At 50.8% G+C, this 15,484-nt stretch overlaps 1 protein-coding gene across 1 annotated transcript in view; it reads left to right on the top strand.

Annotated features, from left to right (window-relative positions):
- PLEKHG4B (pleckstrin homology and RhoGEF domain containing G4B) overlaps positions 1–15,484 on the top strand; it is a gene marked incomplete at its 5' end in the record, with an annotated part of 70,155 nt that overhangs the window by 34,864 nt on the left and 19,807 nt on the right. The window contains 8 exon segments of the mRNA XM_046671222.1: positions 301–415; positions 5,187–5,242; positions 5,245–5,279; positions 11,297–11,383; positions 13,332–13,448; positions 13,787–13,882; positions 14,533–14,675; positions 15,213–15,351. Of these exon segments, the coding sequence (XP_046527178.1) occupies positions 301–415; positions 5,187–5,242; positions 5,245–5,279; positions 11,297–11,383; positions 13,332–13,448; positions 13,787–13,882; positions 14,533–14,675; positions 15,213–15,351 (788 nt within the window).

The following is a 15,484-nucleotide window of genomic DNA, read 5'->3' as shown; positions in this document are numbered from 1 at the left end:
TTTATAAAGGCACTAATCTCATTCATGAAGGCTCCACCCTCATGACCTAAACACCTCCCAAGGGCCCCACCTCCAAATACCATCAAATCAGGCATTAGGATTTCAACATATGATTTTGAGGGGAACACAAACATTCAAACCATATCAATGGCTGTCACCTGCCAGGTGAACACCAGGCTCTCCTCTCCTTGCAAATCTCACATCTAAGCCAACAGTTTTCAGACCCCAGTTTGGTATTTCTCAAGCTTGAAACCACACATGCCCCCTTTCACGATGCCCTCTGTTTCTGCAGGGACCCGAACCGCCAGGGAAGAGCAGCGGTGCAGGTCTGCACGAGGGGCCCACTCTGGTGCAGCAAACATGCCTCAAGTGCCGAGCTGACCCACCTGCTGAAGTACCTCCATGGCATCCCCAGGTGGGACTGAACCAGGTTCCCATCTTTCAGACCCCTTTGGGGAGAAACCTGGGTGAGCGTGTGTCCTCACCTCCCAGCTGTAACCTGGGAGGCTTCTGGTGGCGTGGGCGGCCTTCTCCTGCCTGCCCCTCAGGCTCCTGCTCTCTGGCCCCTCGCTGCTGCCAGCCCCATGTGACACCTCTCCCCTCTTTCCCAGGTCCTCAGCTGCCCCCACACACTGCTCCCCCCACTCACCCTGGCCTCTCCCTTCTGAATCGAGGCTCTGCCACACACTCTAGCCCTGAATTCTGCACTGCTCTACCTTGTTCAGAACTTGCTGTAAGCATGTTTATCAACATGTTTTATACTCCACCTCTTCCTAAAAAAGATTTGAAGTGGCCTTGGATAAAGACATGAACTGACATAAATGGAACATTTAGAACAAATGGGTGAAGAAATCACACAAATGAGTGGTATATGATACCAGGAAGCAGGAAAGACCAACTCGTGCTAACTGAGCCATATGTTCGGCTGGGCAGTGCTACATGCCAGCTCCTCAAGAGAGACACAACCTTCCTCCTCTGAAACTCTAGGTGGACCACGCTGCCCAGACGCTGCATCAGGGCAACAGTGTGGGCAGGTCTGATCAGGAAACAGATGTGACTGGGTAACCTCCAGGGCTATGGTTCTGGGTGTCTCCGTGGACCAAGGACAGAGACGAGAGCTAGAGTCAAGGACAGTTAAAGTGCATTATTTAGGGCCCCTCAGTCCCATCAGATGCAGACACGCTTTGGATGGCCCTCATGGCTGCCAGACGAAGAGTCCCCCGCGGTGCTAGGTGGAGGTAGCCCCCAGGGGAGGCAACGTCACCCAATGGACAAGCTCGGTCCTGAGGTCAGACTGCCCTGGTTTGAAGTCCTCTGCCCTTACTGCCTGGGGAAGATGGTGTACCTCAATGTACACCAGAATGAAACAGGATGGTAACAGCTGTCTCAAAGTTGTGTTAGAGGGAGTAGAAATCATCTACAAAAATTCCCCAGACTGAAGAGGGAGCATCGTCTTCCACGATATATCACCTGCTGTGATCTCACTCAACAACAGTCACACGGTACACATCCTGGGATGTGAGCTCATGTGAGAACATGTCATGTGATAGTCCACACGTGAGCTCACGTTGGAACATGTTACATGCTACCATCACATGATGTGAGAACATGTTATGTGGTGCATCATCACATGTGATCTCATGTTCCTTCTATTGCCATTTCTTCTGAAGTAGCATAGTAGAGCCAGTGCAGGAACATTTAAGCAGAAAGAGATTGCAGTGTTCTCACAGTGCTTCTTCCCCAGGGCGAGGCTCCCAGTCCTCTGCGGGGCACTAGTCTTACTGCCTTTGGGTGAGCCTGGGATTTCAAACTTATCCTTCAGCATGGATTTCAAAATATAATGAAACTACTCTGAGAAAAAGTAGAGATTCATCCTCATATTAGTCTAAATCTGGTGAGCCTCAGGCAAACACCATCAAAGCCCTAGGATAATGACATTTTCTGTTTAGCAAAAGCTTTCTTTTATGGGAGCCTCCAGAATTAACCTGGGCAGTAATGGAAAGCAACGCTGATGGACAAGGGTGAGAGCCTTGTGCCCTTTTGGCGTGTGCACCCTCCCACATACTCAGCCTCTTTCAGCTGGCGAGCTGCGTGCCATGTTCTCTGTTTGCAATGAAATGCCTGAGAGGAGAGGGGTCAGGTGACTTGTGGGGTCAGCAGGGCCAGGACTTGAGTCTGGATCTTCAGCCCTCTGCTTGTTGAGCTCTGCCACAGCCAATTCAGACAGCCCAACTCTCCTCACCAGAGAAGGCAGCTTCACCAGCTCACGAAGCTCTGGGAGAAGGCCTCTGCTGAGAAAATGTTCCTACAGCACTTAGGGACACGCACTCTGGAGCCTCATGGTTTGGCTGATTATTTCCTCACCAGCGTTGCAATCTTCTTAGCATCTGATAGATTATTGCACCTTGAGAAGACAAAACCCACCCACCCTTGTGGGATGTGACACATGCCTTCAGCTCTCAGAATGAGGGACCAGAGATGTCAGCATTATTAGGAAGAGTGTCCAGTAGTGTCTTGTTATCAGTTACTGCAGGTGTGTTACAAGAAGCCAGGTGTTCCTGTGACTGTGCCTTGTAAATGGACTACCATCTAACTCTTAGATACACAGAATCTTAAAATTAGAAAAGATCTTGGCTGTCATCCATTCGACCTCCTATGCAATGCAGAAATCTATCCACCCACCCACCCATCCATTACTCCATCCAGCCATCCAACATCCATTCATCCCCCCATCCAGCCATCCATCCATCCATCCATCCACCCACCCGTCCACCCGTCCATCCGTCCATCCGTTCATCCATGCATCCATCCATCCATCCATCCATCCACCCACCCATCCACCCATCCACCCATCCACCCATCTACCCATCCACCCACCCATCCACCCATCCAACACTTACCTCGGAACACAAAAGAGAGCAGGATATGGTTCCTGCCCTCAAGAAGACACACATGTGAACACAAATCATTGCAGCTCCCAGCATAAGACAAATCCACAGTGCTGGGAAGGAGCTGCAGCCTTGGCAAGGGCAGGGACTTCCCTGACATGCTCTGTGTCCTGGAGGAGGGTGAGTGTTTGCAGACAAGAAGACAAGGACTTTCTAGGTAGAAGGAAGAGCACACAAAGCCCCAGAGCAGTCGGTCACTTTGAGTCAGGACGTGGCACTGACAGCAGGCGGGAGAGTGAGGACGAGAGACACTGTGAAGGCAGCAGGTTCCCCGGGCCAGAATACCACACTGACCTCAGTGTGCAGGGGACAGAGAGGCCAGAGTGGTGACAGGAACACAGTTCTGAGGCTTCCACAGAAAAGCAGACCCAGGATGCATAGGGAAGGTCTGCACAGTGGCCTGGAGTGGACCAGGGACCCCAAGAGGGCCAGATTGGGGGAGCTGGGAGGCTGCCTGCACGCAGGAGTGAGGCAGAAAGCAGAGGAGTTACGTGAGCCAGCTCCAGCCATCACAGGAGGCAGCAGAAGAGAAGCAAGTTTGGTCTGGGCTTGATGCTGAGTGGCCTGGAGGCATGATAAGCCGCTCCAGACAGGAGCACATTTCTCCCTTCCAGTCCTGCACCGGTGTGAATGCAGGAATGAGTGACTGGATCCCGCCTCCCACCCAGAACGAGGGTCCCCCAGCATCTGTACTTGGTACACAGCCCCCAGGAATGGCTGGGTGGTTTGCTCAGTGCCGTCCCCTTCAGCAAAGCTGCCAAGTGGAGGAGATGGAGGAGAAGTGTGGGTCTGGACAATGGCTACTTCTTGTGCGGAGAGAAGCCCATGTGACAGTGAGACCAGGTCCTGCCTCTGAAGCTGTTTGCTGGAAGCAGACCCTGAGGCACGGATCCAGAGGCCACAGTAGACCTCAGGGGAGAAGAGAAACTCCGAGGGGGCAAGGATGTCAGGGAAGGGAGGCCCATGATGATAGGAGTGTGATCCAGCCATCCTCACTGGAGGCCACTGGGCCTGACCTCAGGGAAGCACTGGCACCAGGGAGGACACAGGACCCACATGCCCAGCTCCTGTTCCCCGGGGTGTGGACTCCACCACGCTTCCAGCCAGTCATGTGGCAAATGAGAGTCCCCAGCAGAGAAGGCCCTGGAGCACAGCCCTCGGGCTGTGGGCTCCCGCTCAAGTGGGAGGGAGGGGAGACGGGGTGCCAGCAGCCACCTGCTTCTCCCAACCTTGTCTTTTCCGAACAGCCAGGTGTGTCCAACTTTGACTCTAGAACATCACTTCTGTCCTCAACACATTGGTCTCCCCTAAGAAACACATCCTTTTAAAAAATATCCTTTAACAGTTATATCCCAAACTGAACACGCCCTGACTTGGTGGACAAACAGGGACACACTTGCCCTTTGGCCAGGACAGGCACTAACACAGCGTGCAGTCCACCACTTTGTGTGAGCCGGTCATCACATCGCTGGCTCATGGGAGTGCTGTGTCCATTCTGAGACCAGAATCCAAACGTACCACTTACTCAGAATATTAATTAATCCTGGTAGTTGGAGTTGAAGAAGTTTCCCAAGGAACACAAAAGCTTCTGAAGAATGAACATGTCAACTCACTCTTCCTGTCTTTTCCTATTAATTTAGAACTGAAGCTTCCAGCCACAGTCACAATAGAGACAAAGCTTTTCAGTGGGGTTTTCAAGAACACATGGTGATGCTTTTTGTCTGGAGGATGTCTGCAGCCCTACATGAGCTCTGGACACGTGTGAGGGGTCAAGCCACCACCTGGAGCTCTGACCCTGAGAACGGACCATCCCTACCTGGTTCCTGTCCCCCAACCAGAGGCAAAGTCTGCGTCCATATTGCAGCCCAAACAGACAAACCAGCACGAAAGCTCTGGAGCCTCTGCTTCCTTGGCGGGGGCGGGTGAAGGGCCTGTTTCATCCACCAACAGCCTGCATGCGTCTCCAGCGTCCCTGGGGTGGGAGAGCAAGTACCTGCTAGCCTGGAGATGCCGTCCAACACGGCTGGTCCATCAGTGAGCCCTAGCTGACAGTAACTCCCCACCTGACAAGCAGCTTGATGCTCGGGAAGCAGAAAGTTGATGTGTGTAAAGGGAGAATCCAGCACTTCCAGAGCCAGGAGGATCTGGATGAGGGCGCGTCTCATCGGAGATGAAGAAACTCGTTCTGGAAGAGCTTGAACCTGCAGTGGTTAACACTATCCGTTTCTCTCTCTCCAGGAAGGAGGTGCGGGACCTGGGGCTGGTCATCCTGGTGGACGCACGCAGGAGTCCAGCCCCCCTTCTCTCTCCCAGGCCCTGGCAGCACTGCAGGTGAGTCAGGTCGCTCCTGTCCTTGGGGTGCCCGGTGACTCAGGGCGGCGTGGGCTGTGAGGGGCCCCCTCATGCTCCAGGAGCAGCCGATTGCAGCCATGCCACCACTCACCCTCAGCAAGAATCTCAGGTGGAGTGAGGGCCTGAGCTTAGAAAGGAACAAAGCAAAGAGCCCCTCCTGTATCCATGGGACAGTGTGCTCCCTCAAGTCAAGCAGTCATTGGGAAGGACTGTCCTGCATCCCCAGGGTTGTCGCTGCAGACCTTAAAAGTAGAGCCAGCCAGGATCAGCCAGCACAGGCCTTCTGGTCTCAGGGTCTGTCTCAGCAGGAATGGGATGACCCCTTCCCTTTACAGCAAGTCCATCTGAACATCTGACTTGATTGGGGTACAGGGGTACGAATGTCACCCTCCCAGACAGGGATGGGGCCTTGGAGGGGAGGCCACTGCTTGCTGTGGGGAAGAGGGCCCCGGATTCTGAGAGGCCTCTGGGATAGGGTCACGGGAGGTTGTCTGCCAGGCCTGCAGTCGCCCCAGGAAGACCCGATCCTGGATTCCGGGTCTTGAGTAAAATTCAAAGGGAAATGGGGAGTTCCTGGAACACAGAAGAAAGGCTCCATTGGGATGTTCCAGGGACATAGTGCAGACGGGAGCCTGAGAACATCAGTGTCCCTCAGACGTGTGTATCCAGCCGCTGTGTGCTCAGCTGTGCTGGGGTCTGGGGTCTCAGAGGCCCTGGAAGCCTCTGCCCCTGCCCACCCTCTCCCTAGACTAAAATCCTTTCCTCTCTTCCATCCGTGCTGAAGCGCAGGCACAGTTCACATTCTTACCCAGCCTCTGAAGTTGAGGGACGCCCACGGAGGTTCTCTCAAGGAAAGACTCAGTGAGGTTGGGCAGGTCTGAAGGCAAGTGTTCCCGATCCGATACGCCGGAGCACAGCATCTGGGGAAAGCAAAGAGGAGACCACTTGGGGCAGGGGACCTGGCCAAGAGATTTGGGGAGATCATGGAACCTCCAGGAAGCCAGGCAGAGGGATGGAGAGGAGGCCGGGTTGGCAGGAGCGGGACGTCCTGGTTAGGGCGCTGGGCGGTGGTGCTGCTCCTGGGCCCACACGGGAATAAACTTCACAGACCAGGTGCCAGCAGAGGAAATGAGGCCGCATGGAGGCTACCGCTCAAACCTCACTAATGAAGTCTGCTTTTCAGAAGGATAAACGTGCTTACTCTCAGCTTCCACCAAAAAAGGTTCACACTGCCTTCCTTTGAAGCCCAGGTTCACTCTGCTAACACAGAGTAACAGGTCTGACATGTCAACATTCAATTTCCAAAAAGCATTTCAGAAGCACATACCGTTGGTCCTCAGTATCAGGTTCCACATCAGCAGATTCAACCAGCTGCGGATGAAAAGGCCTAGGATGGTGGCGTCTATACTAAACATGTACAGAATTTTTTTTCTTGTCATTATTCCCTAAACAATACAGTATAACAGCTATTTACATAGCACTTACATTGTATTAGATATTATAAATAATCTAGAGATGATTTAAAGTGTACAGGAGGATGTGCACAGGTTATATGCAAATACTATGCCATTTTCAGTAAGGGACTTGAGCATCTGCTGATCTTGGTATGCACGATGTCCTGGCACCAATCCCCCATATAGGGAGAGATGACTGTAAATTCCATGTTTGCTCGTAGGCTCTGCTCTCAACGAGCTGCTGGGCTCAAAACTCAGAAACCAGGATGTCATCCAGTTTTACATTCATATTCTGCTCAAGGCTTGGAAATTCCTTTGAGATTTTAGTCTTTCTTAATTGTACGCAATTTTATACAACAGTAGATTCAGAAATTGCCCAGCTGGAAGTTTTTTAAGAAAATAGATAGTTGGCTACTTTCCAGAAGGACTTGGAAGTTCTGTTCAAAGATGGGACCGAGTGTTGGTGACCCCTAAGATTTCCTCAGAGTCCTGTGATTTTGCTAAAAGAAGGTTTTTTATCTGAACTTCCTGGTTGGTTGTAATCCGACTGGACAAGGAGATGGCATCTGTTTATATTTCAGAAACCCATTTCTCCAAAGTTGGTGGTTTGCTCTAGGAGCCTCCAATCAGTAACATTAGTCAGCAGCCACATAAATAGCAACTTGTAAAAACAGGAGAGGAAAACAGCTTTTCTTTGTTTTTACCTCCAAAACCAAACTAAAATGTCATCATTGATGAAATTATTTTGAAAAATGTAACCAGAAGTTTTGATCAAATTCCTAGAAATCCTTTCATCCGCTTCAGCAGCTTGTTGGAAACAACTGTGCAATCACCTTAAGGAGCTGCGGATCTGCAGGGCGCACCCGCACCGGTGCTCCGTCCAACGCCGCAGATTCCGGGGCCCACGCTCCTCGAGCCAGAGCCAGAGCGTTTCGGAACTTCTTTTCGGGTCTCTGGTGACCTTGTGGGAAGCCTTGAAGAGCCTCAGAGGCCAAAAGGGAGCCCGCAGCTCCAGGCTGCACCGACGAAAGCCCCGCTGGAGGCCCCGCCTGTCTTCCCTCGCGTGGAGGCAGCCCCCCCCCCCCCCCCCCCCCGCCCCCCGCGCCCCGGCAGTCCTCAGGTCGTGCTGCGGCCCCACGAGGGAGCCGGGAGCGCTGCCAGGCGACCGCGGCAAGCTGTCCCGGCTCCTCACCCCACCCCCACCCCGCCTCCCTCGTTGTCCCTTCCCCCTCTCCCTTCCTTCCCACGTCGCCGCTGTAACTTCCACCTGCAGCCCCTGGGTGGTGCTGGGGGCCGAGGGGGAGCCTTGCCGGTCCTGACCCTCGCTCCCCAGGCCCCCTGCGCCCTTGCCGACCTGCTCATTAGCCCTCAATCAGTCAGCAAACGTGTTCATTAGCTGCCCCGGAGAGGGCTGTGATGAGCAGCATTTGACATGTGTTTTCGCTGGAAGCCTGGAAATCCAGCGACTCGCCTCAGGACCCAGCATGACACCGGCCCGGCCAGCAGGGCCCTGGAGATGCACGGGACCCCTGTGACGGCGGCAAGGGGCTCAGGGGAGGCTGTCGTCGGTGGCGGCACTAGGAGGTGCAGCTTCCAGAGAGGGTGCAGCTTCGAGGGGTGTTGAAGCTTCAGGGCGGGGGTGCAGCTTCGAAGCGGGGTGCAGCTTCGAGGGGGCTGCAGCTCTGAGGGGGAGTGCAGCTTCCAGGGGGTTACAGCTTCGAGGGGAGTGCAGCTTCCAGGCGGGGTGCAGCTTCCAGAGAGGGTGCAGCTTCGAGGGGGGTTGCAGCTTCAGGGCGGGGGTGCAGCTTCGAAGGGGAGTCCAGCTTCCGGGGGGGTGCAGCTCTGAGGGGGGGGTGCAGCCTCGATGGTGGGAACGCGGCGGAACTCGGGCGGGCGCCGGGAGGCAGAGCCGCGTGCACCGCGGAGGGCGGGCTGGCGCGGGGACCGGGGTCCCGCCGTCCCTCGCTGCGCTTGGGCTCCTCGGCGCTTCCCGACGCCGCTCGGGTCCGGCCTCAGACGGAGAGGGTGGGCCCTCCGTCAGGGTCCACACTTCCCGCCGCAGCCCAGGCCGCCCGCCGTCCCGAGCTCGGCGCGGGACGGACAGAACCGCCCAGACCGCGGGCCCCGCCGCGACCGGCTGCAGCGCTTCCCGGTTCGGACGCCCCTAAATCGTGCGCTCGCAACCGCGGGGAGACCGAGTCCGGCGGCCCCTCCACCCACAGCCCCGCAGCCGGGAGGGGCGCCGCGACGCCTGTCTTCTGCTCTCAAGTGGGTCTTCGGGGGAAGCTCGCGGCGCGTTCAGGGGGGAACCGGCTCCGCTCCGCCTGCGGCGGGACTTGCGATCCGAGGATGCGGAGCGAAAACCAGCTGGAGTTCGAGGCTCATGTTCCCGTTTTCAGTTTCAGTTCTGAGAATATACAAAAGTAGTTGTTTTTTTCAGAGAGGGCAAAAAAACACAAGCCTTTTTCATAACTACTTATACTTCAAATTTATTAAATTATTGGAGTTCAGATGCCATGAAGAGCTTTCCATTTTGAAAAGGAAATAGTGATATTTTCCCTTGGTTGAAGAAAATCCTAAGAATTTGCTCATCCCTGCCCTACCCACGACACGTAACTATTATATACTAATGTGGGTAATTGCCCTGAGTATTCTCTTCTCTCACCTATCTGAGAATATTAATTTTCTTTGCAATAGTAACAAATCCTAGCAGTAAAAATTCACTCAAATAGGAATATATGAGAAATATAAAACACTTTACAAACCTGTTTGTTGTTTTAATGCATGATAGCTCAAAATTTCAGCTAAAATGAGTGAGAGAAAGAGAATACATCTCTAAAATGGGAAAGCAAGATGGTTTTTTTCTGTGGCTTATTTGTTCAATAAATATTTATAGAATGTCATCCACAAGAAGCCACTTAACAAAAATATAAGTATATAAGATGAATTTAATACAATTAAGAGGTCATCAGTTCTGAGGCCCATCCAGTAAGTGCATTTCAAAATAGAGAATTAGAAAAATTCTAAAATCTGTTTATCACTACAAGAAACTGTTAAAAAGTAAAGCTTTAGGGAATATGAATGAAAAAGCACTATGTAAATAAAAGCATTTTAATTGCTGAATGATCTGGCCTCAGTATAGTCTAGCAAACAGGAGCCAAGGAGATTTGATTAAAGTCATTAACACGTCAAAAATAAGATTTTTCCAACCACTAGGGTTGGAACTATTGGACATCTATATGCAAAAGAAAAGAAAAAAAAAGAAATCCTCCACACATACCTCATACTATATACAAAAATTAACTAAAAGTGGCTCATAGACCTACGTATAAAGCCTAAAACCACAAAGCCACCAGAAGAAGACGTAGAAAATCTGCATGACTTTGGTTTAGGCAAAGATTTAACTATGGCACCAAGAGCATAATCCATAAAAGAAAAAATGATGTATAGGACTTCATCAAAATAAAAAAGTTCTCTTTGAAAGATACTGTTACTAAAATGAAAATACAAGCCATGGACTATGAGAAAATGTTTGTAAAACACGTGTCTGATGAAGGACTCATATCCAGAATATATAAAGTCTCAAAACTCAAGAAAGCAAACAACCCAATAAAATATGGGCAAAAGATTTGAACACACTTCACCAAACAAAATATATGAATGACAAATAAGCACATAAAGATATATTTAACGTCATTAGTCAAAGGAGAGATGCAACTTAAAACCAAAATGAGATAACGCTCACCGAACAACAAAACTTGACAATAACAAGTGCTTGGTATTGCTAGTGCAGATGCAAAATGGCATAGCCACTCTGGAAAACTGTTTGGCTGTTTCTTCAGAAGTTAAATATACGTTTGTCATAGGACCCAGCAATCCCACTGCTAGATATTTACCTAGAAGAAATGAAAACTTATGTTCACACAGTGTTTGTAGTGGCTTCATTTATGATTGCCAAAAAGTGGAAACAACCCAAATGTCCTTCAACTGGTGAACAGGTGAACAGACCGTGGCACCTGCACACAGTGGAATACTACCCAGCAATGAAAAGGAAGGAACTACAGATAGTCACAGCAACCTTCAGATGAACCACACGGAGTGAAAGAAGCCAGTGCTGAGTCCATTTATATGACATCTGGAAAAGGCAAATTTATTGAGACAGAACGCAGATCAGTGGTTGCCAGGGCCTGGGGGCCCTGACTACAAAGGGGATGAGGGAATTTGGAGGATGCTAAGCTCTTCTATGTCTTGGTTGTGGTGATAGTTACATGACTATAAGTTATGTCGAAACTTAGGGAACCATACACTAAAAAGGGTGAATTCTATTGTGTGTAAATTATAACCAATAAACCTGATTACATTTAAAATTCATAAGGGCAAATAATTTACATTCAGAGCAAAGGCAACTGCATTTTATCCATTCTAGGTACTTTGGGAAAATATCAAAGTAGAAGTAGCCTCAGTCAAAATTGGACAATTCTATTAACTCAATGAAGTTAAAAATTAGAAAGCTAATCCATATTTCTTTCTTACTTTTTTCAGAACACATCTCCTCCCATGATTCATAGTGTTTTGCTGTTGGTGGAGAAAGAATCAGCATTTAGGCCTGACAAGGATGCAACAGTCCAGGTAGTGGTTTCAGACCCTTGGCATTAGATGTGACTGAATGATGCACAAAATTAAATACTAAGGCACCTAGAGGAGATGAAATGTAGGAAAGAATTTGTGTAAGTTCTGGTTGCATCTGTCTAGGGCCTGGAACCCTGTGTCCCGTCCCTCAGTTCTTGCAGGAGCCTACAGAGCACAGCGGCAGAAAACGTTTTAAAATCTGATCTCTCTTCTCCACCACATTTGTTTTCTTTCCTTCTCTTTCTTCCTGCCTCTTTCTCTTTTATCTGAAAGCATCTTTACTTTGCCTTCATTCTTGAAGGATATTTTCATTAGATATAGAATTCTGACTTTACAGCAATTTTCTTGTTTGTTTGCTTTTCCAGCTCTTTAAAGATGTTCTGTTGTCTTCTGGCCTCCATGGTTCCTGAAAAAAAGTTCATAGAAATTCAAATAAGTGTTCATTATAGGAAACACGTCATTTTCCTCTAACTACTTCCAAGATTTTCGTTCTTTTTAGCAAACTGACTATAATGTCACTATATTTATCCTGTTAGGTTTGGCTGAACTTCTTGGACTTTTAAATTTATATCTAGGAAGTTTTCAGTCATTATTTCTCAAAATGTTTTTTCTGTCTCATTCTCTCCTTTCTAGGACTTCAATTACACCTACTGACATTGTCCCATAGGTTTTTGAGAATCTATCAATATATCTATTATTTTTTCTCTCTCTTCACATCAGATTGTTTCTGTTGATCTGTTTTCAAGATCACTGACTCCATACTCTGTCATCTCCATTCAGCTATTCAGCGCATCCAGTGAACTTTCTAGTTCAGGTATTGTATTATTCAACTGTAAAATTTCCAGTGAGTTTTAAAATGTATTTTCTATTATCTCTTCTGAGAATTCCTATCCTCTCATTAATTGCAGGCATTTTTCCTTTACGTCACTGAGCATAGTTACAATAGCTGCTTTAAAGTCTTTGTCTAATAATTACAACATCTGGGTCTTCTCTGGGTTGACCTCTGTTGATTGTCTTTTCCCTTGAAAATGAGTCACATTTTCCTGATTCTTTATGTGTCAAGCACTTTGGGGTTGTATCCTGGACACTGCAAATGTTCTGTTGTAGAGACTGGATTCTGTTACAAGCCTCCACAAAGTACTGTTCTAACATGCTTTTAGCTTGGTTAGACTCAAAGTGAAAACTATACACTGTGTAGGTTTGGCTCAGTCCTTTTTGCCTTCAGCTGTGGAGTCTTCCCCGTGCATGCATGGTTTAGGGTCAGCTAGAGTCCTGGGCAGAGCTTACACATGACTGGAACTCCTTTCCACAGCCTTCTCCCTTGTGGGGATTGATCCTCACTTTCCACCCTGCCTCCATCCTCTGATTCTTCAGGTCAGAAAGAGGCCTGTTTTCTGTCAGAGCTGCAGCCGCTCCAGTCTCCCATTTGGGCAGCCTGCCTTCAGGCCAAAGCCACGTAAACGGCAGCTCCCCCTCTCTGGTCCCTTCATCCAGGGTCTGCGTTCCATCCACAGTAAGCTGGGCGTGGTTCACTCCCCAGAGCTCTCAGATGGCATCCTTCTGCTCTGTCCTGACAGCGGCCCACTGCCTCCGCCGGAGCAGTGTGTCCTGGCTCATTCTCCCTCCTCTTCCTCTTCCTGCTCTTTTCTTCTCCCCTGGTCATCTTGCCCTTTCTTCTTTGCCAGTTTTTCCACTTTTTGTCTTTCCCTCGTTGGGCCTTCCCTACCTTTCTCTTTGCTCTCTCTCCTTTCACTTCTTCTCACTGTCATTCCTGTCTCCAACCACAGTCGGTCCATTAGCACCACCAGCAAGGCAGGACAGCAGAATCCTAAGCTGCCTCACGATCCCCCCACCCCACAGTAGCAGTTACCCCAGCAATGAGCCGTCACAGTGGTTTCCCCTGAGGGACGCGTCTGTGGCCGTAACCATGAACGCCTCTCCTTGGCAGTGTGAGCTGGTCGGCTCCCTGAAGGCCCTGCACAAGCTCGTTGACAGCGCCCAGCTGGCCATAGACCTTGGAGGCTCTTTTCCCTACAACCACAGTGACTGGATCTGCTTCCACAGGGTAAGGGCAGCTCGAGGTGCTGTGGGGGCTTCTCCTCTTTGGGAGGTTTCACTCAAATCTGAGAAGGACATTGCCACCCACCTCATGCCTGTCCTAGTGCCGTCCACAGTCTGTTTCTGGACAGCACACTGTGGCAGCCTGAGGGTGCTGCTGGAACCCAGCGCTGAGAGGGGAAGGCACTGCTCCAGGTGCTCCTGTGGACACCCAGCAGTCACTGAGCAACACCACCAAAGGCTTTACAACCTGAGGTGGTCTCGCCACGGGAACTCACAGCTGCTTACTCAGCCTCTGACAGAACATGTCTTTATTGTCTCCTCCCTCACAAACCACGACAAAAGCTGGAGCCCTTCACCACGAACTGCGAGGAAGCCATTGTTTTCCTACAAAGTTCAGTCTGCTCCCTAAACACCCGCAGGACCCCCAGCACAGCACAGGTAGCTTCCCATGTTTTCCCCGTTATTTTATTTGACAGATAGGTGGGAATGTAGAGGTTTGGCCAAAACTTGAAAATAAATGTTTGGTTTCACCATAATCTGTAGCAGAGATTTTCAAACCCCTTTGGGTTTATAAATCCTTTTTGATTAACAGAAGACTTTCAAAAGACCACTTGCTTCCCCTCGTGACCAAAAGAATCCCACCCTGCCCAGAAGAGAAGCACTTGCTGATATGCCAACAACGCAGAACAGTAATTCAGAGGACACAGAAATGGACTGGCCAGAGGGACCTCCAGCCTGGAGACCCAGGGCCTGGACGCGCCTCCTGGGTGCCTGGGGTGTGTAGGCAGGATCCGCGGTCCCTGTGTGAAACCAGTTCTCCTGCTGCTGAGTTTTAAGCTTCCCTCTTTTTTCCCTGCCTATGGGTCTCAACCTCAGACTTCCCTTCCCTTGCATGAGGGCACCTGGAACTCTGCTACCTTTCTGCGAGGACCGGGTGTCAAGTGGGGATGCAGCCATCCTGCCACGCATTTAGCTTAATTGATGAAAGCAGGAATGCGGGTCACACCTAACATTCCCACCTAGTGTTAGACTTGGGAGGACCTGCCCTGGAGGAGGGGGTTCTATACACATTCCTCCCACACATGCAGGAGGTCATGGAGTCGATCAGCAAGCACAAGGCAACGATGAAGCGTGTCCTGGAAGACGCCCTGCTGGTTGCTCTCCGGCTGGAAGGTGGCACGGTGCTGGCGCGGCTGAGGAGGGAGGAGCCTGGCGCCAGTGAAGACTGTCGGTAAGTGTTGCGCTGGGACAGCACTGGGCCACAGCCCATCCCAGAGGTGACACACAGTGCTCTGCCCCATCAGGGGAGGCCCCTCTCTGTCACATGCAGGGTCTCCAAGGACCCCAAACCTCCCTTCCTTCTGACGGCTGCTTCCACTGGACCAGAGCTCATCTGCATTTGTTTACTCAGAGGAAGAACTAGCAGATTCCTTGGAGAGCTGAGTGGAAGACATGACCTGTCACAGCAGGAGCCAGCAGTCAAGGTCCTGCCCAAAGCCTTCCTCGTCTATTCTGTCCTGGGGCGCAACATCCACCCACTCGCACTTCCCTGCCCCTCCAAGGCCCTGCGCCACTTGCTGCGGGTGTCTTCATGCTCCTGCTCTGGCTGTGGGCCTCCTCGGGCTTCCATTCTATCAGACGTGAGGTTGTACAAAGGGTGCAGTTGTGCTTTTAACCAGGTCGTCACCAACACGCATTGCTCAGGAGACCGTCTGTGAACAAGCTGGTGATCAGGACGCCACCCCTGACTGCTGCCTTCTCTTTCCAGAGACACCATCGAGGCCGCCTCCAGGCTGTACCACCAAGTGGACGAAGAGGTCCACAGGCTCGTCCTTGCGTCCAACCAGTGTCTGCAGGAGCTGGAGAGTCTACGGGAATGGAGGATGCTCCAGGAGGGAGCTGAGCAGGTCAGTGCTCCAGGAGGGAGGTGACAGGTCAGTGCTCCAGGAGGGAGCTGAGCAGGTCATTGCTCCAGGAGGGAGCTAAGCAGGTTAGTGCTCCAGGAGGGAGCTGAGCAGGTCAGTGCTCCAGGAGGGAGCT

This window comes from Equus quagga, chromosome 9, assembly GCF_021613505.1.
Source record: "Equus quagga isolate Etosha38 chromosome 9, UCLA_HA_Equagga_1.0, whole genome shotgun sequence".
NCBI classification, from domain to species: Eukaryota; Metazoa; Chordata; class Mammalia; order Perissodactyla; family Equidae; genus Equus; species Equus quagga.
This window is presented reverse-complemented; position numbering and strand designations above follow the sequence as displayed.